This window comes from Rhinolophus sinicus, chromosome 8, assembly GCF_057876585.1.
Source record: "Rhinolophus sinicus isolate RSI-liver-muscle chromosome 8, RSI-T2T, whole genome shotgun sequence".
In the NCBI taxonomy this organism is placed as follows: Eukaryota; Metazoa; Chordata; class Mammalia; order Chiroptera; family Rhinolophidae; genus Rhinolophus; species Rhinolophus sinicus.
Window position 1 is genome coordinate 41,312,660 of NC_142508.1, and position 18,194 is coordinate 41,330,853.

The window sequence follows — 18,194 nt, forward strand, 5'->3', positions numbered from 1 at the left end:
GGACTGACCTGGGTTCCAGTCCTTCCTTGTAGGTTCCAGCTTTTCCTTGCTCTCCCCGCTGCATATCAATCTTCCCTTCCTGAAGGTCAATCCTGTAACAAATCTCTTATCCATGCACCGACCTCCTAGTGATGTTGATTCTCTGATTGAAGCCTCAATAAGGCTCCCAGTGATATCCGCATCCCCCGAATCTGTGATGTCACTTTACAGGGCAAAAGGGACTTTACAGATGTGATGAAGTTAAGGATCTTGAGATGCGGAGATTATCCTGCAATATCTGGGTGGGCCATGTGTAATCACAGGGTCCTCCGAACAGGGAGGCAGGAGAACAGAGTAGATGTGCAGATGGAAGCAAGAGGTTGGAGTGATATGAGGAAGGGGCCATCAGGCACAAAATATAGGCAGCCTCTAGAAGCTGAAAAATGCAAAGGAACACATTATACCCTAGAGCTTCCAGAAGGAACCAGCCCTGCAGACACCTTGACTTTAGCCCAGTGAAACTGATTTTGGACTTCTGACTTCCAGAACTGTGAAAGAATACATTTATGTTGTTTTAAGGCACTGAATTTGTGGTGCTTTGTTACGGTGGTAACAGGAAATGCATGCAAATCTGATTGGTACACAAAAGATGTGTCTACAGAGTCAAGACACAGGTATTGTATGTCAGGGGGGCCTGGAACCATGGAGTAAAATGTGACACAGCATGAGAGGCAGTCACATAGAAAAGAAATCACATGATGACCTCTGGTCTCAATGTCAAGAACACACAAGACCTAGAGAAAACCGGAGTCACTCAAGTCAATTGTGGTACTCCTTGGAAACATACACACACACACACACACACACACACACACACACACACACCCAGAGTCACTATGGAATCTAACAGGGTCCTCTGGAAAGATGTCACACACAACACCAACACCAGAAATAATGGCACAGTGACGTAATAACAGAACATTCAAACACACTGGAAGTCACAGAGTCACCCACACATGTCATCGTCAGTCTGAGACTCACAAGGTCACTCATGGAGTGAGCTGGATATGGCATACAGGTGTGCACACACACACACACCCTCCTCACCTCCTCAGGAAAGAGTCTCAGCTAAGCCAGGGATATGGTACAAAAATAGTTTATTACAAAAGAAATCTAACCAAAATACCTAATAATTTACATTATTTTCAGTGCCTAACTACAGCCCATCTCTCTCTCTCCTCATGGATCTGGGTGGAGGGCAGAGGAGAGTGGCTGTTCCCCAGTTCCAACAGCTGTGGAAGAGGAGAAGGAAATGAACATTTGGGTGAAATTCCAGGTAGGAGACTGATGCCTGAGAATAATAGGGGTAAGAGTCCTGGGCCAGGGATGAGATGGGGGAATAGCTGTGCTTAGAAGAGGGGGCTTATGATGGATGTGCCTCTGTGCAAATCTTGGTTCCGAAGACTGGGGGGGGGGGGGGCAGAGTGAGGTCTTCACAGTTTCCAGGAGGATTGACCCCATAGGGCAGGGAGGTCCCTCCTCATTAGTCTGAGATCTGCCCCCCCATCCCTCTCAGCTGCCTCCTGGAGCTGGGGAGGGCACTGGCCGACCAGGGGCTCGGAGAACCCCGACAAAGGGCAGGAAGGCAGGTGGAGATGAGGGAGGAAGGAAGAAATTGGGGGGGGCCATGGGGAATCCAGGAGGGTCCTTGGGGGGAGACTGGGAAGGTGAAGAGGATGGTGATGCAGACAGAAGACCTGTGGAAAGAAGAGAGAGACGAGGGGTGAGGAAAGTGAGACACCAGATCCAGAGAGAAGGGGACTATGGGCCCCAACTCCTGGGTTCTGAGGGAGGGGCCTGGGTACTTCTGAGGGAAGTGGAGGCTGGAGGTTGGGAGCTGGTTTCTCACCATTGGAGCTGAGGCGGCTGCTGCTTTCAGGGGAGGTGGTGGCACTCCTCTCAGGGGAGGGCTCTGGTTGTGATGCCGTAGCAGGCCGTGTGGCCTTCCCCCTCAAGATATCAATGACCTGCGAGAAAATGGGGGATCACCACCAAGCCACTCCCTCTGTCCATCTCTCCTTGCTCATGGGGTCTGTCAGTGAGCATGGCCTCTTTCTCAGTATGTGAAGGTGGGCATGTCACTCCCTTTCTTTGTGCCGCAGTCTCTCCTGCTGTCTAGACCTCATATGCATGCACTCACAGGCTCCTCTGCTCCCCTCCACGCACTGGCACAGACACACACACCCTCCCACGGACAGGCACTGGAGAATAGACACCCCCCCCCCAGCCGCTCCCCCAACCTGCGCGTGCACTCACTCGTCGGCTGCGTGCCACCATGAGTGGCGTGTCGTTGTGACAGTTCTTGAGGCCGCTGTCCGCGCCGCTGCGAACCAGCATGCGCACCAGCTGGAGGAGCCCGCGGCCTGAGGCTGAGTGCAGAGCTGAGCTGCCGGAGTACATCTGCGCGTTCACGTTGGCGCCATGCTGTGGGGTCCGAAGGGGCGGGTCAGGACCACCACCGATGGTGGGGGCCTAGGCTTGGTCTGGGATGGGGGCGGGGCCAGAGGGCGGGGCGGGGCCGGGATGGGGTCATAACCTAGGACAGGACCAGATCGCGGGTGGAATGTTAGAAGGGTGGATGCTAGAACCCAGGGCAGGTCAGCGCGGGATCCGGCGGGCGGTACTGAATCAACCAGGGCTGGACTCCGGCCGAAGTAGGGACGGAGTAAGAGAAGGGAAGGGTCCAGGGTCGAAACTGGGCGGATGGACAGCGCGGGGACAGGTCAAAGCTAGAAGGCAGGGTCAGCAAACCTCTCGCTGGACTGGGCCTGGGCCGTTTGGGGTGGCGCGGGAGGAATGGGAAGTGGTCTAGGACAAGTTCGCAGCCTGGGTGGGGAAGTCATAGCGTTGCCAGACCAGGACTAGAAAAAAGGGTCAGAGCTGGAAGGACGAGGACGATGGCCAGTTGGTGCCTGAGGAAATAGTGGCCGAGAGGCCAAGGGCAGGGCCGTACTCACCTGCAGCAGCAGTTGCACCATGCTCAGGCTGTTGTTTTCCACGGCGTGGATGAGTGGGGAGCGGCCGCTTTTAATGTCCTGCGGCGGGAAGGAAGGTCTTTAAGTCTCTCCAAGCTCTGCCCAAAGAGCTGGCGGCCCGCATTGCGACCGCGACCGCTTGGTCCAGCGTCACAGTCCTGCCAGGGACATCGAGCTCCACCCACCCAAGCGGGCCCTCTCACACCAGTCCCGCCTCTTTGGACTCCGCCCCTCTTGGCCCCACCCCCGGCCTGCGCTCCCTTGCTCACCACCGCATCGATGTCTGCGCCCCGCTCCAGCAACAGCAGTACCGCTTCGTGGCACTCGGTGTTCACGGCCACGTGCAGGGCAGTGAGTCCTGAAGGAGAGGGAGGCTCAGTTCAACCTGGGCCTGGGGCTTTGTTGCCCCAGAAGGACGCCAGGTCCGGCCAGACAGCCCCACCCTGCGCCATGGTGGGTGCTCACCTTCGTAATTGCGAGCCTCCAGGTCCACGATGCCGGGGGCCGCGCTGTCCAGCAGGGCCCGCAGGCAGGTCGGGCTGCGGTGCTCACACGCTAGGTGGGCTGCTGTCTGGCCATTGCGGTCCAGTGCCATGGGGCTGGCACCAGCCATCACCAAGAGCCGCACTACTGACGGCAAAGTCGTGATCACAGCCAGGTGTAGTGGTGTCTGGGGAACACAGACTGTGAAGGACCCGGACCCCGCCCTGTGTCCCAGTCCTGCCTCCCTCACAATTTCCCGAAATCCTGACTCCCAGCTGCAGTCTTACTCAGGAATCAGAAATCTGGAGCATCCCCTCCCTCAGATTCAAGAGCCTTTCCTCTCCTCCTGGAGGGCCCAGAAGTTTGAGCCTCCAGTCCCCTCCTCCCTCAGACCCAGGAGTCCAGGCCCCCAGCCTCACCTGCCGGAGGTTGTTGTAGATATCCAGCTCCCGGCCTCCATGCTGGAAGAGGTTGACTAACCGATGCACAGCTGGCAGATTGCCCTGCACCACAGCAATGTGGAGTGGCCTGGGGGTGGGGGTGTCAGAGGCATTAGGGGCTGCTTACCTCTTAGCAGCACTAATTCCAATATGTGCTGGATACTTCAGAAGTATCTCCAGAATCCAATCACTTCTTCCCACCCCCCCTCCTTCCATCCTGATTCAGCCACCATCATCTTCCTCCTGGACTGTCTTCTCACTGGCCTCCCTACTTCCACTACTGCCTGACTGTTCCCTGCATAGCAGCCAGAGGGACCCTATTAGATCCTACGTCAGGTCATGCTCCCCTCAGAACCGTCAGAGTAAAGGCCAAGTCCTCATCATGGTCCATGGGCTCTATGTGATCTTGTCTCCCCCTCTGTAGTCCCTTCGACCTCATCTCCGTCCCCTCTCGTCACTCTGATCTGGCCACTGGCCTCTGTGCGGATCCTCAAACATACTAAGAATGCTTGCCTCCTAGGGCCTTTGCACGGGCTGTGCCCTCTGCTTGAACAGTCTTCCCCCAGACATCTGCAGGGCTTATGCTGAAATGGTATAGCAGCGGCTCGCTCCTCCTCCCCCTTACCCTGCTTAATTTTCCTCCACATCATCACCTGACATGTACTCTTTACTTGTTTCCTGTCTGAATCTCCCTGGTTAGAATGTCCTCTCCACCAGGGCAGGGTGTTTTGTCTGCTTTGGTCACTGCCCAGTGCCTAGGACAGTGCCTGGTGCTGAGTAGGTGCTCTATAAAAAGGCGCTGAATAAATGAATCCATCTTAGTGATCCTTGGCCATCCTTGAAGCTGGTGACCATGTTCCCACCCCGCTGTGGGCCAGTTTCCTCATCTGTGAACTGAGTGAGGATGAACTAGATGCCATCAAGGTGTCCATCAGCTGTGACTGTATGTCACACTCAGCCTCCAACCCAAAAGTATCTACCTGGAGGAAGTTTTGCCCAAAAGGGAGGTAGGATAAGCTGGGATGAGGGTCACTGTTTTAGAGGTTGGGCTGTGCAACCCAGATGCCCCCTTTCGGACTGAAGGCTCCAATTCCCCAGTTTCTGAGAAGGTTGTCAGCTCTACGCATTCTGTGAGAATTACCCTCCACTGAAAAGAGCTGCTTGCCTAGGTCATGGAGTGTGGGGGACAGCTGCTATCCAGTGGCATCCAGTGGCTGGCATAGAGGGCCCAGGCTTCTGGCCTCAACTCGGGAGGCCACTCCAGCTGCCACATCCCCTGTGGGATGGCTGAGGCCCTGTTGAGATTACACAGCAGCTCAACTTCTCCCTTTGCCCAGTCCTTAACTTCCTGCCTGCTTCCCAGGGACCCCAACCTGGAACAATCATTTCCAGCTGAGGGCAATATGGGATGACTGTGCATGGGCTAAGGCACGCGCGTTCACTCCGGGTGGGGGCGCATTAGCACTGAGGGCCCAAGGCTGACTGCACGTACACAGGCCTCACAACATTTCCTTCAAGTCCATTTACTGGAGAACTGCTTTCTCACCCATCACTGCCTGCTAACGGACCAGAACTTCCCAACTGTGGAATGTGCATCGTGGACCCACATTTTAAACCAGCTTCCTGGGTGCTTGGGATGGAGAAATCCTGCAGCCCCGAGGGCTTGGGGGTGGCGGTGGGGCCTAAGGAGGCCAGGGTTGCAAGCTGGGTTGTGGTCCTCACTAGCTGAGTGTCTAGGGAAAAGTCACGTGGCCTTTCTGAGGCCGGTTTTTCCCTTCTGTGAAATGTAGCCCAACTCCCAGGAAGAGATTATGCAGGTGAAACGCTGAACTTCGATCCTGATCCGTGAAAGCCCAATTTAAAAAGAAAATGTTGGGAGAGAGGCCAGACCTGGGCCCTCTGAGAAGGGCTCCCTTCCCTCCCACATTTCCCAGGACACCGGGCCCGGGTCTCACTCTCTCTGGGCCAGCGGGGTTAAGTGAGGGCAGAAGGAGCGAATGATTTCAGAGAAACCATCCAGGCCTGAGTTCCCATAAACGCGCGGGCCGCAGGGGGTGGGGCGGGGCTGGAGGAAGTGGGGACGGGAGGGGCGGCCCTGCCCTCGGACTTCCAGTAACAGGTCTGCTGGGCGGGGCTCCGCTTCCTGCTCCCGGGGGAGGGAAGCCTGTCTCGCCAGGGATCTACCGGGCACCCCAACTTCCATCATCGAGTGGGGCGGAGGGGGAGCCCAACCCAAAGATACCTCGCTTCCCTGGTGGGAAGGACCCCAAGTCCTCCAGCTCGGGGTCCCTCTGGAACTCCACCCTTCAGGGCTCAGACTCCAGCTGGCTGCTTGTCTCCCATATCCCGGCATCCACCTCCAAGGTCTCTTAGGACCCTCTTTGCGGATGACTTTCCCGTCCCTCTCAGTTCTAGATCCCCAAGCTGCCCAGCACCCTGTTTCGTACCCCTCAGAGATCAGTACCCCCACATCTGCTCTCTGGTGCTCTACTCTCCCCTACAACCCCCCTCTTGGAGACCCAGATTTCCAGCTTGCCACTGCCTGACCTCTTGGGAGTCCAGAGGCCCTGAGATTCCTTGCTCCCTTGAGTCCCTAGAAGGCCAGCCTCCCAACCAAGCTTTGCAGCTTTGGGGACCCAGACTTAGCGTGTCCCCCTCCCCCGCCCCCAGGCTGCGCCAGCTGCCCATTCCGGTAAAGCCTCGGCCAGAGCGGAAGGGGTTAAGGTTAGAGGGAGCGCCGGGAGTGGGAGGCTGCGAGTGAGTGACGGGTGCTGACGTGGGGGAGGCAGAGCAGCTGGGCTGCGGTCAAGTTCTGCGGGAAGGGATTTCCCCCGACCGGCAGCTGAGGCAGAAGTGTTTGCTTTGGGGGAGAGGGAGGAGATGGGGGGAGCGGGGTGGGCGGGTGGGGCTCGTGGCTAAAGATTGGTGTGGTAGGTCTCCTTCTGCACCCTGCTTTCACAGGCTACAAACAACTCACCCCTGGGGGCACATACACATTAAATCTATTTCACAGATGACCCCAGAGGTAGCCAGAGGGCAGGAAACTAGCTTTATGGAGCCCTTTATATATCTCAGACACTTTCTCCTGCTTGGGCTCACAGGTTGGCCCACAACCACCCCCCGGAGATCTGTTCCAACAACATCCACTCCCATGTATTGAGCACCTACTGTGTGCCCCACCCTGTTCCATGCACTATATATTTGTACACCATTGCACTGACTCCTTATTGTAATAGGTGCTGTTGTGAGTGAGATTTCCAGATAGGGAAACTGAGGCTCATGGATGTGAAGTCACCCAGTGGGCCAGTGGTGGAGCCCCCTTTCTTCCCTGCAGAAATAGGCCTGTTCATCCTATCCCTACTTGTGGTTTCTAATCCCCAAACCAATTCTCAGAGAAGTGCTTTATAGAAGTCATCTCATTTCTGTCTCACAGAGACTCTTGCACACTTATGGTTCTTGTTTTGACGGGGAAACTGAGGCAGAGAGGGGTGAGAAAACAGCCAGCTGAGACTCAAACTTAGGTTGATAGAATAATAAAGCTTGATGGTCAAATGTGCCAAGTGCTTACTTTGTGCTAGGCACAGGGCTAAATCCTCCCATGCAGGATTTCTCAGCAGCTTCAAGAATATATTTTTCAATCTTCAGGTGATAGAACTACGGGATTTGTGAAATCAATTTAAGGGGTTGTCAAATTAATCTAGTGGGTTATGACAATGAAATGCACTAGAATAGAAACACTAGAAAACACTAAAGTACATCCCACATAGTGAGGGTGAGTATTGTTTTGTTCAGTGCAATTTTTATTTCAAGTTTATGTATGTATTATTAATATAAAGTAATACCTATTGAGCACTTACAGTCTACCAGGCTCAGTACTAGGAGCTCAACATGTATAATTCATGTAATCAATCAATCAATGAAATGTCTCATTTTTGGGTTGTGATAAAAAATTTGAACCCTTCTGCTCCAAAAAATTTTCTCAGGGTGCCCATTTTTCAGAAAAGGAAACTGAGGCTTGGAGAAGGAATGGGCCTTGCTCAACTAGGGTCGAGTTAACCGGAAAGGCCAAGCTGAGAGCCCCCTGTATTATGGTGGGTGGAGGGCTGGCCTCCCTATCTCCATTCCAACTCCCCATTGATGGGGGAGTATTACTCACGTGTCTCCGTCCTCATCCGCACGGGTGGCCATGGCGATGTCGGCTGTCAGGGGGTGTTCCATCGAGCACACCATGGGATACAGGGGTGGAGGCAGGTTCAGCAGAGGAAAGGGGGAGCCCATGGTTGGGGTGGGGTACAAGGGCAGTAAAGGTCCTGCGCAGAGAAAGGACATGGGTGAGGCCAAGCCCACAGACCCTCAACCGATTCCCCACCTCCAGACCTTTGCTTCTGCAGTGTTACCTGCCCTTTATCCTAGGTCCCTTTTGCATCTGATACTGGGTCCTCAAGACTCAAGACAAACTCCCTTTCCATGTCCCTCCTCTGCGCTCTCACAACTTATCCCCCATTCTGCCGCCTGGTCACTCTCATTGTCACTTATCTTATCATGTGTCTGACCCCTGTCTCCTGCTAGGCAAAAGAGTACCTTAAGGACTGAACGCCATCACCACCCAGCAGGAGGACCCCGGGGCCTGTTAGCTGAGTGAATTTGTGGATTAGGGAGGTAAGGATGATGAAGCACTGGCTATGGAGTGTGAGATGAATGTCTAGAGTGTTTGGGGAGAGGAGTGGGTCAGAAGGTGAGAGGGGGTGGTACATGAAGCATGTTCAGATCACACTGTTGGACCACTGCGGCACTCAAATCCCTATCTACCCAGCAATTAGATGAGGGAAACCGAGGCCTGGATTCTCACCCAGGGAATGGGTGAGAAAGTGGAGAGGCAGTGACATGCCTCCTGATGCACAGCTTGATGGGGTGGAAGGTGCAGAAACTGGACAAAGGTCTGGAGGCACTAGGCCTGGGCTCTGCCGCTTTGGGGGGCCACTCAGGGATGGTGAGGTGGACATAGCTGTGGCAGGGGATGCCCCTTCCTTGAGGTCAGGGATAGAGACAAGAAGGAGAGAATGGTGCTTGGCCTTCTCTGTCATATCCTGATCCTTGGGAGCCCCTATTCCTGAACCCCTCAAGTTTCCTGGTCCCGTATCTCCAATACCAGGCCTTGGGGCCCTGAGGCCTTCTGCCCAGAGACCCCTGAATCCCTCATCCTGACCCTAAACACTTGAGGCTGAGCTCTCCCCAGTCTTGCCCCCCATTCTTAGACCCCTCAGTTCTCGAGCCCCCTAAGACCACCTGATCTTGTGACCGCCGAAGATCCCTGGTGAATACATATAACTGGGTGCTTAGAACCCTGGGTCCCTGTCCAGCTGGCTCCTTAAGACCCCCAGTATCTGGGTCTGTTTCCTTGGATCCCTGAGGTTCCAGGTATTGGGGTGCTCAGAACTCCAATTCTGTTCTCCTAATTCCCAAAGTCCCCTGATGTTTTTGTTCCTGAGATTTGACATCCTAGAAGCCCTAAAATCTGTCTCCTTAGAACCCAGTCTCTGTTCCCCTGACTCCATCTGGATGCCTAGAACCCCAGTTTCTTGGGCCTGTGCACTAATTCCTCATAACCCTAGATATCTGGGTTCCTAAGAGCTTATAATTCTGTGTTCCTGGGACTTCAGACTCTGCCCTCTTGATTCCAAGACTAAATCTGTACTACTGGGCACTGTTCCCTGGGTTCCCATATCTGTGGCATTAGGACTCTGGGCTCTGTACCCCAGAGCTCCCTGACACCCAGTTTCCTAGGAACCCCATTGTGTCCCAAGGCATTGCTCCCTGATGCTCACATAGGTGTATTCCTGGGACCTCACTCCTGGCTCCCAGGAGCACCATATCTGTGTCCTTGGGAACCTGGTTTCTGTCCCCCAGTACCCTGTATTTGTATCTGAGCTCTGCCCCCTGGCTCTGGTGACCCTATGCCCCTGTCAGGCCCCCAACCCGACCATGACCGGAGGGAGCCACTCACCCTGGTAGTAGACCGCTTCTGGCCGGGCCAGGCCGTGGGGATGCGCGGGAATCGCCGTTGCGTCGGAGCCGCAGCGTAGGGGATCTGGGGTGACAAAGGGCCCCGCAGCGCCGCGGGGGACGGCGGGCTCTGGGGAGGGCGCCCGCAGGGGGCGCTTGCGGAGCGGCAGCGCGGCGCCGGGGGGTCGAGCGGCCTTGGGCCGGGTGCGCAGGTCCACGGGCCCCTCGTCCATGGCCCCCGTGGGGCATCGGGGCATGGGGCCGCCGGGGACGGCGGCCGAGCGGGCGGCCGGAGCGCGGCTCGGCTCGGCTCGGCTGCACCGAGGGAGGTTGCGCCGGGAGCCGGGACTTCCCCTGCCGCCGGCTGAACTGAAGGGACTTTTGTCCGCCGGGGCGGTGCCGACCGCCCGCCTCCCCGCCCCCGACCCCCCCGGAGCCACCCGTCCGCCCTAGGGGTTTCCTGCACCCCGACAGCCCACTCGCCGCGCCCCACGGAGCACCCCGCCGCGCGCCCCGCCCGCACCGTGCCTCTTGCCAGCCCCTCCCGGCCCCGCGGCGCCCGCTGCGGCCAGGCCTTGGCTAGGGATGGGAAGGAGGCGGGGTCGGGGTTGGGGGGGGTCCCCACCCCTGCGGCTATGGGCCTTTTTCAGTCTCTGTGTTTTTGCCCTTCTGGCTATATGTCTCTATCTTTCTCAGTCTCTGTAACTCTTGTCTCTCTAGCTCTCCGGTCCGGATAGATGTCTCTCTGAGTCTCTCTCTCTCGCTCTTTCTCTCTCTCGTCTCCACATCTGTCTGTATCTCTGTCTCTATTGTCTCTGCGTCTCTCACCGTCTCTTTGTGTCTCCAGTGCTGTCTGCTTCTTAGCCTCTCCCCCAGGGAGGGTGTTCTATGACTCCCTGGGGTCGCTAGGGCGCGAGTTCGAGTCCCTACTCCCACTTCCCCGCCGGGTGACCTTGACCAGCCACTTCCCCTCTCCGAGCTGTTTCCTCCTTTGTGGGAGCGAAAGGACGCACCCAGGGCCGGGACTGTCCTCCGCAGGCTCCAGGCACTCTCCCTCAGCTTGCCCTGCCCCCATCTCTGCCTCCCCATGTGCCTCCCCGGCCTTGGGTCTGAACTTTGCTGGGGGTGGGTGGGGTGCGGTGGAGGGTGCACAGAGAAACACTGAATGTGTCCCTCTCCTCGAGGTTCCTGGACCCAGCCCACGCAGCCGGGCACCGGGAATCCTGAAGGAACAGAGGAAGAAAGAGCCGCGGCGACAGAAGCATAGAGATCATAAGAGACCAAGGAAAAGAGACAGAGAGATAGCAAGAGATGCAGACACAGACCAGAATCGAAGCGACCAAAGCTCCGGCAGTAGGGCGGGGGGCAGTTGGCTCCCCCTTCTCCCTCACCTCCCCCTCCCATCCCGGGAGGGGTCGATGGGTGGGGAACAGGCCGGGCGGGTTGGGGGACGTGACTCACAGGCAGGCTGGAGCTAGGGGGGAGGGGCGGAGGCGGATCTCGTCCCGGGCCCCTCCCTGCCACCCTTCTTCCCGCCCCGGGGAGGGGCCCTAGCGGTACGGGGCTTTCCCGGATTTCCCTGGGGGCGGGGCCATCGCTGAGGTTGAGTCCAGGTCACTGAGTTACAGAAGGCGAAGTGGGAGGCTTTGGGGACCTCGGGGCGCGGGACTGTAGGGGCTGCAACCCGAGTCTGGCCGCAGGGTCGCCCCGGTTCTCTCTCTGTGCGTCTCCCCCTGTCTTTGCAGCTCTGTCCCTTCATCACAAGCCTCCTTCTCCATTCTGCAGCCTGCCCCATCTCTTTTTGTTTATCGATCTCTGTGTCTCTGTCTCCTATCCCGTGCCTCTCCAGAGCCCTGAAAGTGGGTGTGGGGCCTCGTCCCCGGGAAGGGACTTTGCGGGGGACGCACGACGGGACTCAGGTCCCACCCCAGTGGATCATTAAACCCGGGATATGAGGAGCAGCTGTAGGCAGGGAGAGACCTGACTTCTTCCCCTTTTCCCCATTCTCTGGATCTACCCCTCAGCCCCCTGTAATGGGGGAATGTGGGGGAGGGGCAAGACCTGAATTCAAATCCCACCTCCACCCCTTGCTTCTCAAAGTCCTCTCTTTTGACTCTCAGTTCTTCTGGCAAATGGGGCTGATGTCAATCCCTGCTTCTCAGTGTTGTGGGGGCTACAACAAGGGGAGAGCTTGGAAAGTCTGGGTGTTGCTGTCCCCACTTACCCAGCCCTCACCTCCAGGGATTATCAAACACAGGAGAGGGGTGGGATGTAGAGCACAACCCCACTATACAGAAAGGGAAACTGAGCCTCAGAGGGGCGGGGCTCGTCAAGGTGGAGACCCGAGGAGGTAGGGTTAGAAGGACAAGCAAGGTTCTCCCACTCCCCTGCTCCCTGTGGCAGGTGGAGCAATGGCTCAGCCCAGACAGGACTGGGGAGGAGGACATGTCTGCTTGGTCCAACGGGGGTTTGGAAGGGCTGGGGAAGATGGTGCTGGTGGTTTCCAGTCTGAGGATGGATGAGGGTTAAGAGAGTTTAAGGGAGGAGGACCTGAAGTAGGGTGACAGGTCCGGAGAGAAGTAAATGGTCTGAGGGAGGAGAAAGGGTCTGAGAAGGGAGGTGAGGGTCTGAGAGACGGGGGCATTGTCTGAAGAAGTCTGAAAAGGACCAAGTGAGCACAGTGGCTCTGAGGGAGGAGGTGAGGGTTGGGGGAAAGAGATGGGTCTGAGGAAAGTGGAGATTTGGAGGGGGTCTGAGGGTGGAGGTGAATTCTGAGGGAGGAGATGTAAGGGAGAAGATCTGAGGGTAGAGGAGCAGTTGGAGGAGGGCCTCCTTGGGGGCAGAAGAAAGAGAGGTGTGCTTGGGGAACCAGCTGGGACTGAGGGGAGGGAAGAAAAGGGAGGCTTGGAGTCAGCCCCGCCCTGTAGCTGTCTCTAATTTCCCAGAATCTTCTGCTGCTCAGGAAAGTCCCAGCTCCCACAGCCGCCTCCCTCAGTGTCGGGAATGGAGGATATGGAACCAGGATGACTACCCCCTCTTTTCCCCCCTAGCTCCCTGCACCCCAGGCGGGGAGGACTAGGGTCTCCCCTCTCTGGGCCTTGTACTCTGGAGGCCCCCTGCCAGCAGGGGCAGCCCCTGGATGAGTCCCAGAAACTTTCCAGAGAAGGCCCGGAAGTCCTGCTTGGTGTCTAACCACTTTCCCTATTCAGGCTGCCCTTTGTACCTGTTTAGATTTTCTCCTTCCAACTGCTTTATCCCCACTCATCCTCCTCCAAACTCCACTGGGGAAGAAAGGGATAAGATTGTACCTGGTCAAGGTCCCAAGAGGGAAGTGAAGTCCCAGCTAGAAGGCTGTGGGCCTGGGGTAGCTTTTTTGCTCTTGGGGGCCTCAGTTTCCCCTTCTAAGAAGGGAGGATAGGGTTGTCCAAACCCTAAGTTCCTGTTGGCTTAATTCCTGGGCCTTGTCATGCTTTGCTTCTGACTGAGGTCTGGGTGCAAATCCTGTCTCCTGCTTTCATTAGCTTAGTGAATACCTCACAGAGCCCCAGCTATTTATAAACATCCTTATTTATAGAACAGATTCAGTCAAGAAAATAATGCTTCCATCTTAGAGGCCCTGGTGAATAGAAAATGCTCAATTCAATGTAGCTCCTATTGTTATTACTCCTCTTATAGCCATAGGAATAAGAATTATTATTATCAATTAACTCAAAATTTCAACAGCAGGACCTATTTCATTGAGGAAATTAGGTTTCAACATCCTGGGCTTAGAGACATGGGTTCGAGCCCTGGCTCTGCCATGTGTTAGCTGTGTGACTTTGGATAGGTGGCTTTCCCTCTCCGTGCCTTTGTTGTGACTTTATAGTGACTATACATACTCTAGTTGGGAATGATAACAGCTCCTACCTCACAGGATTGCTGAGCATATGAAGTGAGACCAGGTGTGCAGAATGAAAGAATGAATGAATAAATGAATGATATCCATTCTTGTCTCCACATTGCCTGCCTTGACCCATCAGGCCAGGTCTTCTTTGTTGCCCTTTTCTGCCCAGACAAGATGGTCCCGTTCACTCTGGGCCAGGCTCCCCCTAGGAATTGGCCCACTTAATCCTTGACAATTTGTAAGGAAAATTCAACTAAAATCCTCATCTTACAGAGAAGGAAACGCACAGAAGGGTGAAGTCACTGCCTGGAATCACATGGAGAGGGCCAGGGGGAGTCAAGGTTTTAAGCCAGGTCTCTGTGACCCCAGAACCCTAGTTGCTATACCCACTGACCTGGGAGGGGTTGTCATTAGTCCCTGCAGGCCATCCTTCCCAGTTCAATTCTAGACCCTTCTTCCCTGGGAAGAAATGGTTTAGGTGGGGAAACTGAGGCATGGAATAGCAAAGTCCTGTGTACAAGGACTTCAGGGACTAGCAAGGTCCACACCTTCAAGCACAGGGAGAGTGGAGCAGATGGAGAGAAGGTTGCAATACAGCAGGAGGGAACAGAGAGCAAGTGAATTTCGCAGACAGAGGAAGACCGAGACCATGAGCCCGGATGCGGAGGGACTTGCCCAAGGTCACACAGCCTCCAGTCTGGGCTCTGCATTGGAAGACCACCGTGGGTTTGCACACAGCTCTGCTCCCCAAGGCTGCCCCTACTCGACCCCCAGGGGTGAGTGCAGGCCAACTTCCTGGAGTGTAGTCTGAACCCCCTGGTTCTTCCCCACCCTGGGGCCTTGGCAACTGCTGGAACCCCTGGCACCAAGCAGGACCAGCCCATCTGGGGACTGGGCCAAGACTTAATCTTCCCCTTTCTCCTTGCTGGGTCTGCACGCACAACGCTGAGTCAGAGGATTGCAACATCTTCTCTCAGAGGGCTTTGAGACCAGACACCCTCCCCGCCACCCCCATGCACTGCCTTGATCAGACAGGGCTAATGAGGTGGGAGGGGATATCTGGGAAGGTCAGGTAGGACACATGGGTCCAGCAAGGTGATGATGGACAGTCAGGCAGTTTAATGCTGGGCCTCAGTGTCCTCATGTGTAAATAGGACTCACTCACTATCTAATTGTTTGGGTTGGAGTCCCAGCTCTGCCACTTACCAGCTTGGTGTCCCCGGACAAGTGACTTACTTACCCTCTCTGAGCCTTGGTTTCCTCATTTATAAAATGGGAGCAAAAATATTGCGTGCCTCACGCAATATTTTTGTTGTGAGGATCAGATGAGTTAAAACACATTGGCATAGGCTAGCACAGAGTAAGTTCGAAGTAAATGGAAGATATTATTTTTAAATGATTGCTATTAGTACTCTAGAGATGGGAGTGACTGTCACAGAGACAGGCTGTTTGGATTCCCCTTCAAGAAAAGACTGTGGCCCCGCTGCCAGGGGTGGGCATGCCTGGTAGGCTCCCACAGTTGGCTCCTTCAAGGTCTGCCTTAGCTTGCCAGTTGGGAACACAGTCTCCTGGGCATCCTCCGGCCACTGACTGAGCCAGGCAGGGTAGGAGGCTCTGGCCACTTTTGCCCACTGTGGAACTTCTCTAATGGGGCAGTCTTTGCTTCAGGCTGGCATTGTGGCCTGATGATTTCCCAGACCTCATCCCGCTCCCCACTTCCCTTTCTCCTGTGTTGCTCCCCATAAACCTTTTGCCCTCTTAACTTAAAGCGCCTGCTTTCTGGAGGACCCAACCTGTGACAATGGCCTTCGGAGTCCGACAACCTGAGTGTGAGTATCAGCTCTGCCTGGGTGGCTTTGGAGTAGCATCTTATCTCTCTAGGCCTCAGTTTCCCCCTCTGAGCCATGAGAATAATAACACGATGGCTGGGAGGATTCAGTGAGTCAGCAATTAAGCCTTTGACACAGATACGTCATTCTCATCAATAAGGAGTGAGACGAGTCTGGGTCTGCTTTCTACTCTGCCAGTTTCTGGTCAGGTGGCCACTGGCAAGTGCTTTGCCCTATGAGCCTGGTCAGTAAGATGGAGCTGGACCCCTCCTTCCCAGGGTGGGACACTGCTGAGGTCAGGTGTGGAAAGCCCCCGCCAAGCCTGGCACACTGGATACTCCATAGCCAGGTGCTGTCACCACTGTGACTGCCATGAAGGACTGGGTCAGGGGTGCTTGGTGGTCAGGGATCTGTCGGGTGGGCGTGTCTGACCACCCGTGAGGCCCTGGTTTTGGGCTGAGAAATAAAGGGAAGTCCCAGGGCTGGGAAACTGTGGTGTCCTCCTGTAGAAGTTCCCTGATTCTAGGATACACCACAGAGGTGAGGAAGGGGGAGGCCCCTGCCTGCTCATTCAATCAGCAAGGGAGGAAGGTGAATGTGCGAGACAGAAGGCTGGTGGGGGTGCGGGGGCAGTCTCCCTCATCAGACTGGAGTCCCCCAGGGTGGACTCTACCCTCAGACTGGGAGGTCCCTGAGGTGGGGATATGTCCCTCAGCAGTGTAGGAGTTCCTTGCAGGTTTGAATTGTGTTCTTCCTCCTCCGTCAGATCAGATGCTCCCTGAGAATGAGGGTGTGACTTCTCCAGATTAGATATTTCTAAGAGTAGGTGAGACCTGTCCCATCTGGACTTGGAACTTGGAACTACCCCTGGTTGGATGGCTGGGGCATGCCTCACATTAGACTAGGAGTTCCTTGAAAGTGAGGCACGGTGCTTCCCTCATCTGTCTAGGACAGTGGTTCTCGATCGAGGGGGGGCAATTTCACCCCTTGCCCCAGGGGACATTTGGATAAGTACTAGACTAGACCAGAGTTTCCTGGAGATAGTGGGCATGCCTCCACCATGCTAAAGCTCCCTGAGGGTAAGTCTGGGTCCTGCCTCCTCCATCAGACTAGCTCACTGAATTGTGTAGCTTGAATTGGCCATTGTACTAGGAGTGCTGTGACAGTAAGTCTGTTTTGTCCCCAATCGTAGTCTAAGCTATGAATTACCCAGGTGTGAGCCAGGGCCTGTCTCCTTCATCCAATTGAAACTTGAGTTGGGGAAGCATGCCTCTTCCATCAGCCGAGCCACTCCTGGAGATGGGGCAAGCCTACCCAATGAACTAGCAGTCTCTTCCCAAGCCCACTTCCCTAGGACAAAGTACAGAGCCTATCCCAGTGGAAGGGACAGCACCCTCCCTGAAAAGCCAGCCTTTTCCCTGGAAGTTGGCACCTCCGCAGCCCCAGGCCACAACCTCCACAATCCACCAGGGCCTAAAAATACAGAAGCAAAAATCCCCCAGGCTCCTGGGAAAGCATAGGTCACGCCAGGCCCTTCCTCATTTGAGCCGTGGGCCACGCTGGCCTCCCCTCCCCTGTCCCCAACCACCATTCTAGTCGAGGCCATCCCTGCCCACCAACACCTTCCCACAATAGTGAGAGCTGGGCTGGTGTGTCTGCATTACTGCACCCTGTGGAATCGGGTTCCAAGTCTGTAGCAAACCCCTGCACCGCAGCCTCCTAGCTGCACAACTCTGGGCAGGCTCAGTTTCCACATCCGAAAGCATGGGGCTGGCACTAGGCATTGGTGAGATTGTGCCCATGGGGCACTTAGCTCTGGGCTGGCTGGTGACAGATGGGATGAATGGGAGCTTTTACTGTCATGCTCTGCAGGAGGTAGGATGGGGACGGGGGTTGGCTTGTGGAGTACACTCTGGACATTACTCACCTCTGAACTTATCACTTTGGCCTCCTGTGGTCACACATTCACAGCACATTTGCTCACTTCTGGGAAAATCAAAATTGTCTTGTGTGTTTCAGATCCCAAATTCTCTTCTCGTGGCTTCCCGCTGCACGCTCTGGCCTCCGTGCTGGGGCTCAGGCACTTTGTCCCGTGGAGAACCAAGTCATCTGAGGAATAGACAGATGTAGAATCGTGGGATTAAAAATATATGTTTAAAAATCATGAAATAAAATGTGGAGAATTGTATAAAATATAATGCTCCATTTCACAAAGTATTGTAAAAGGGAGCAGTTAGGTTCAGAAATGGTGTTGCCAGTTTCTCAAAAACCCCTTCACGCCTCTTTCAAATCACAACGCTTTTCCTCCCCTCAAGGTAACCCGTATTCTTTTAAGCTTTTATTGCTTATCTTTAAACTTTTTCTACCTATGAAGACACGCCTGACCACTACAGTTTTGGATGTTGAATAAACAGTGTCTTATAGTACAACCTCTTGGATCTGGCTTCTTCTAGTCATTTCTATGTCTCTGAGGTTCATTTGTGTTCCAGCATCTATTGGAGTGTCTTCATTTTCATTGCTGTATATTATTCTCCTGCACGGA

At 55.2% G+C, this 18,194-nt stretch overlaps 1 protein-coding gene and 1 long non-coding RNA gene across 2 annotated transcripts; one reads left to right on the forward strand and one right to left on the reverse strand.

Moving 5' to 3' along the window:
* Positions 1-1,119: 1,119 nt before the first annotated feature.
* BCL3 (BCL3 transcription coactivator) lies at positions 1,120-11,595 on the reverse strand. Its single transcript, XM_019754915.3, has 9 exons — positions 9,942-11,595; positions 8,094-8,247; positions 3,917-4,025; positions 3,480-3,684; positions 3,284-3,372; positions 2,997-3,074; positions 2,296-2,463; positions 1,889-2,006; positions 1,120-1,736 (listed from the first exon to the last, which is right to left on the reverse strand). Exons 1-9 carry the CDS (start codon positions 10,195-10,197, stop codon positions 1,552-1,554), a joined length of 1,362 nt encoding a protein of 453 aa, XP_019610474.2. The 5' UTR covers positions 10,198-11,595; the 3' UTR covers positions 1,120-1,551.
* Positions 11,596-12,583: 988 nt separating this feature from the next.
* LOC141567435 (uncharacterized) lies at positions 12,584-18,194 on the forward strand. Its single transcript, XR_012490021.2, has 3 exons — positions 12,584-14,599; positions 15,593-15,652; positions 17,672-18,194. It is a non-coding gene; the product is annotated as an uncharacterized LOC141567435 (long non-coding RNA).

What these genes read in the sequence shown, in the direction of transcription:
- BCL3 (XM_019754915.3), bottom strand. Translation starts at nt 10,197, where the DNA reads ATGCCCCGATGCCCCACGGGGGCCATGGACGAGGGGCCCGTGGACCTG. An exon ending in GCGGATGAGGACGGAGACAC is followed by an intron (nt 4,026 to 8,093) that starts GTGAGTAATACT and finishes CCCCACCCCCAG; the next exon opens with GCCACTCCACATTGCTGTGG. An exon ending in TGGTGGCACGCAGCCGACGA is followed by an intron (nt 2,007 to 2,295) that starts GTGAGTGCACGC and finishes ATTTTCTCGCAG; the next exon opens with GTCATTGATATCTTGAGGGG.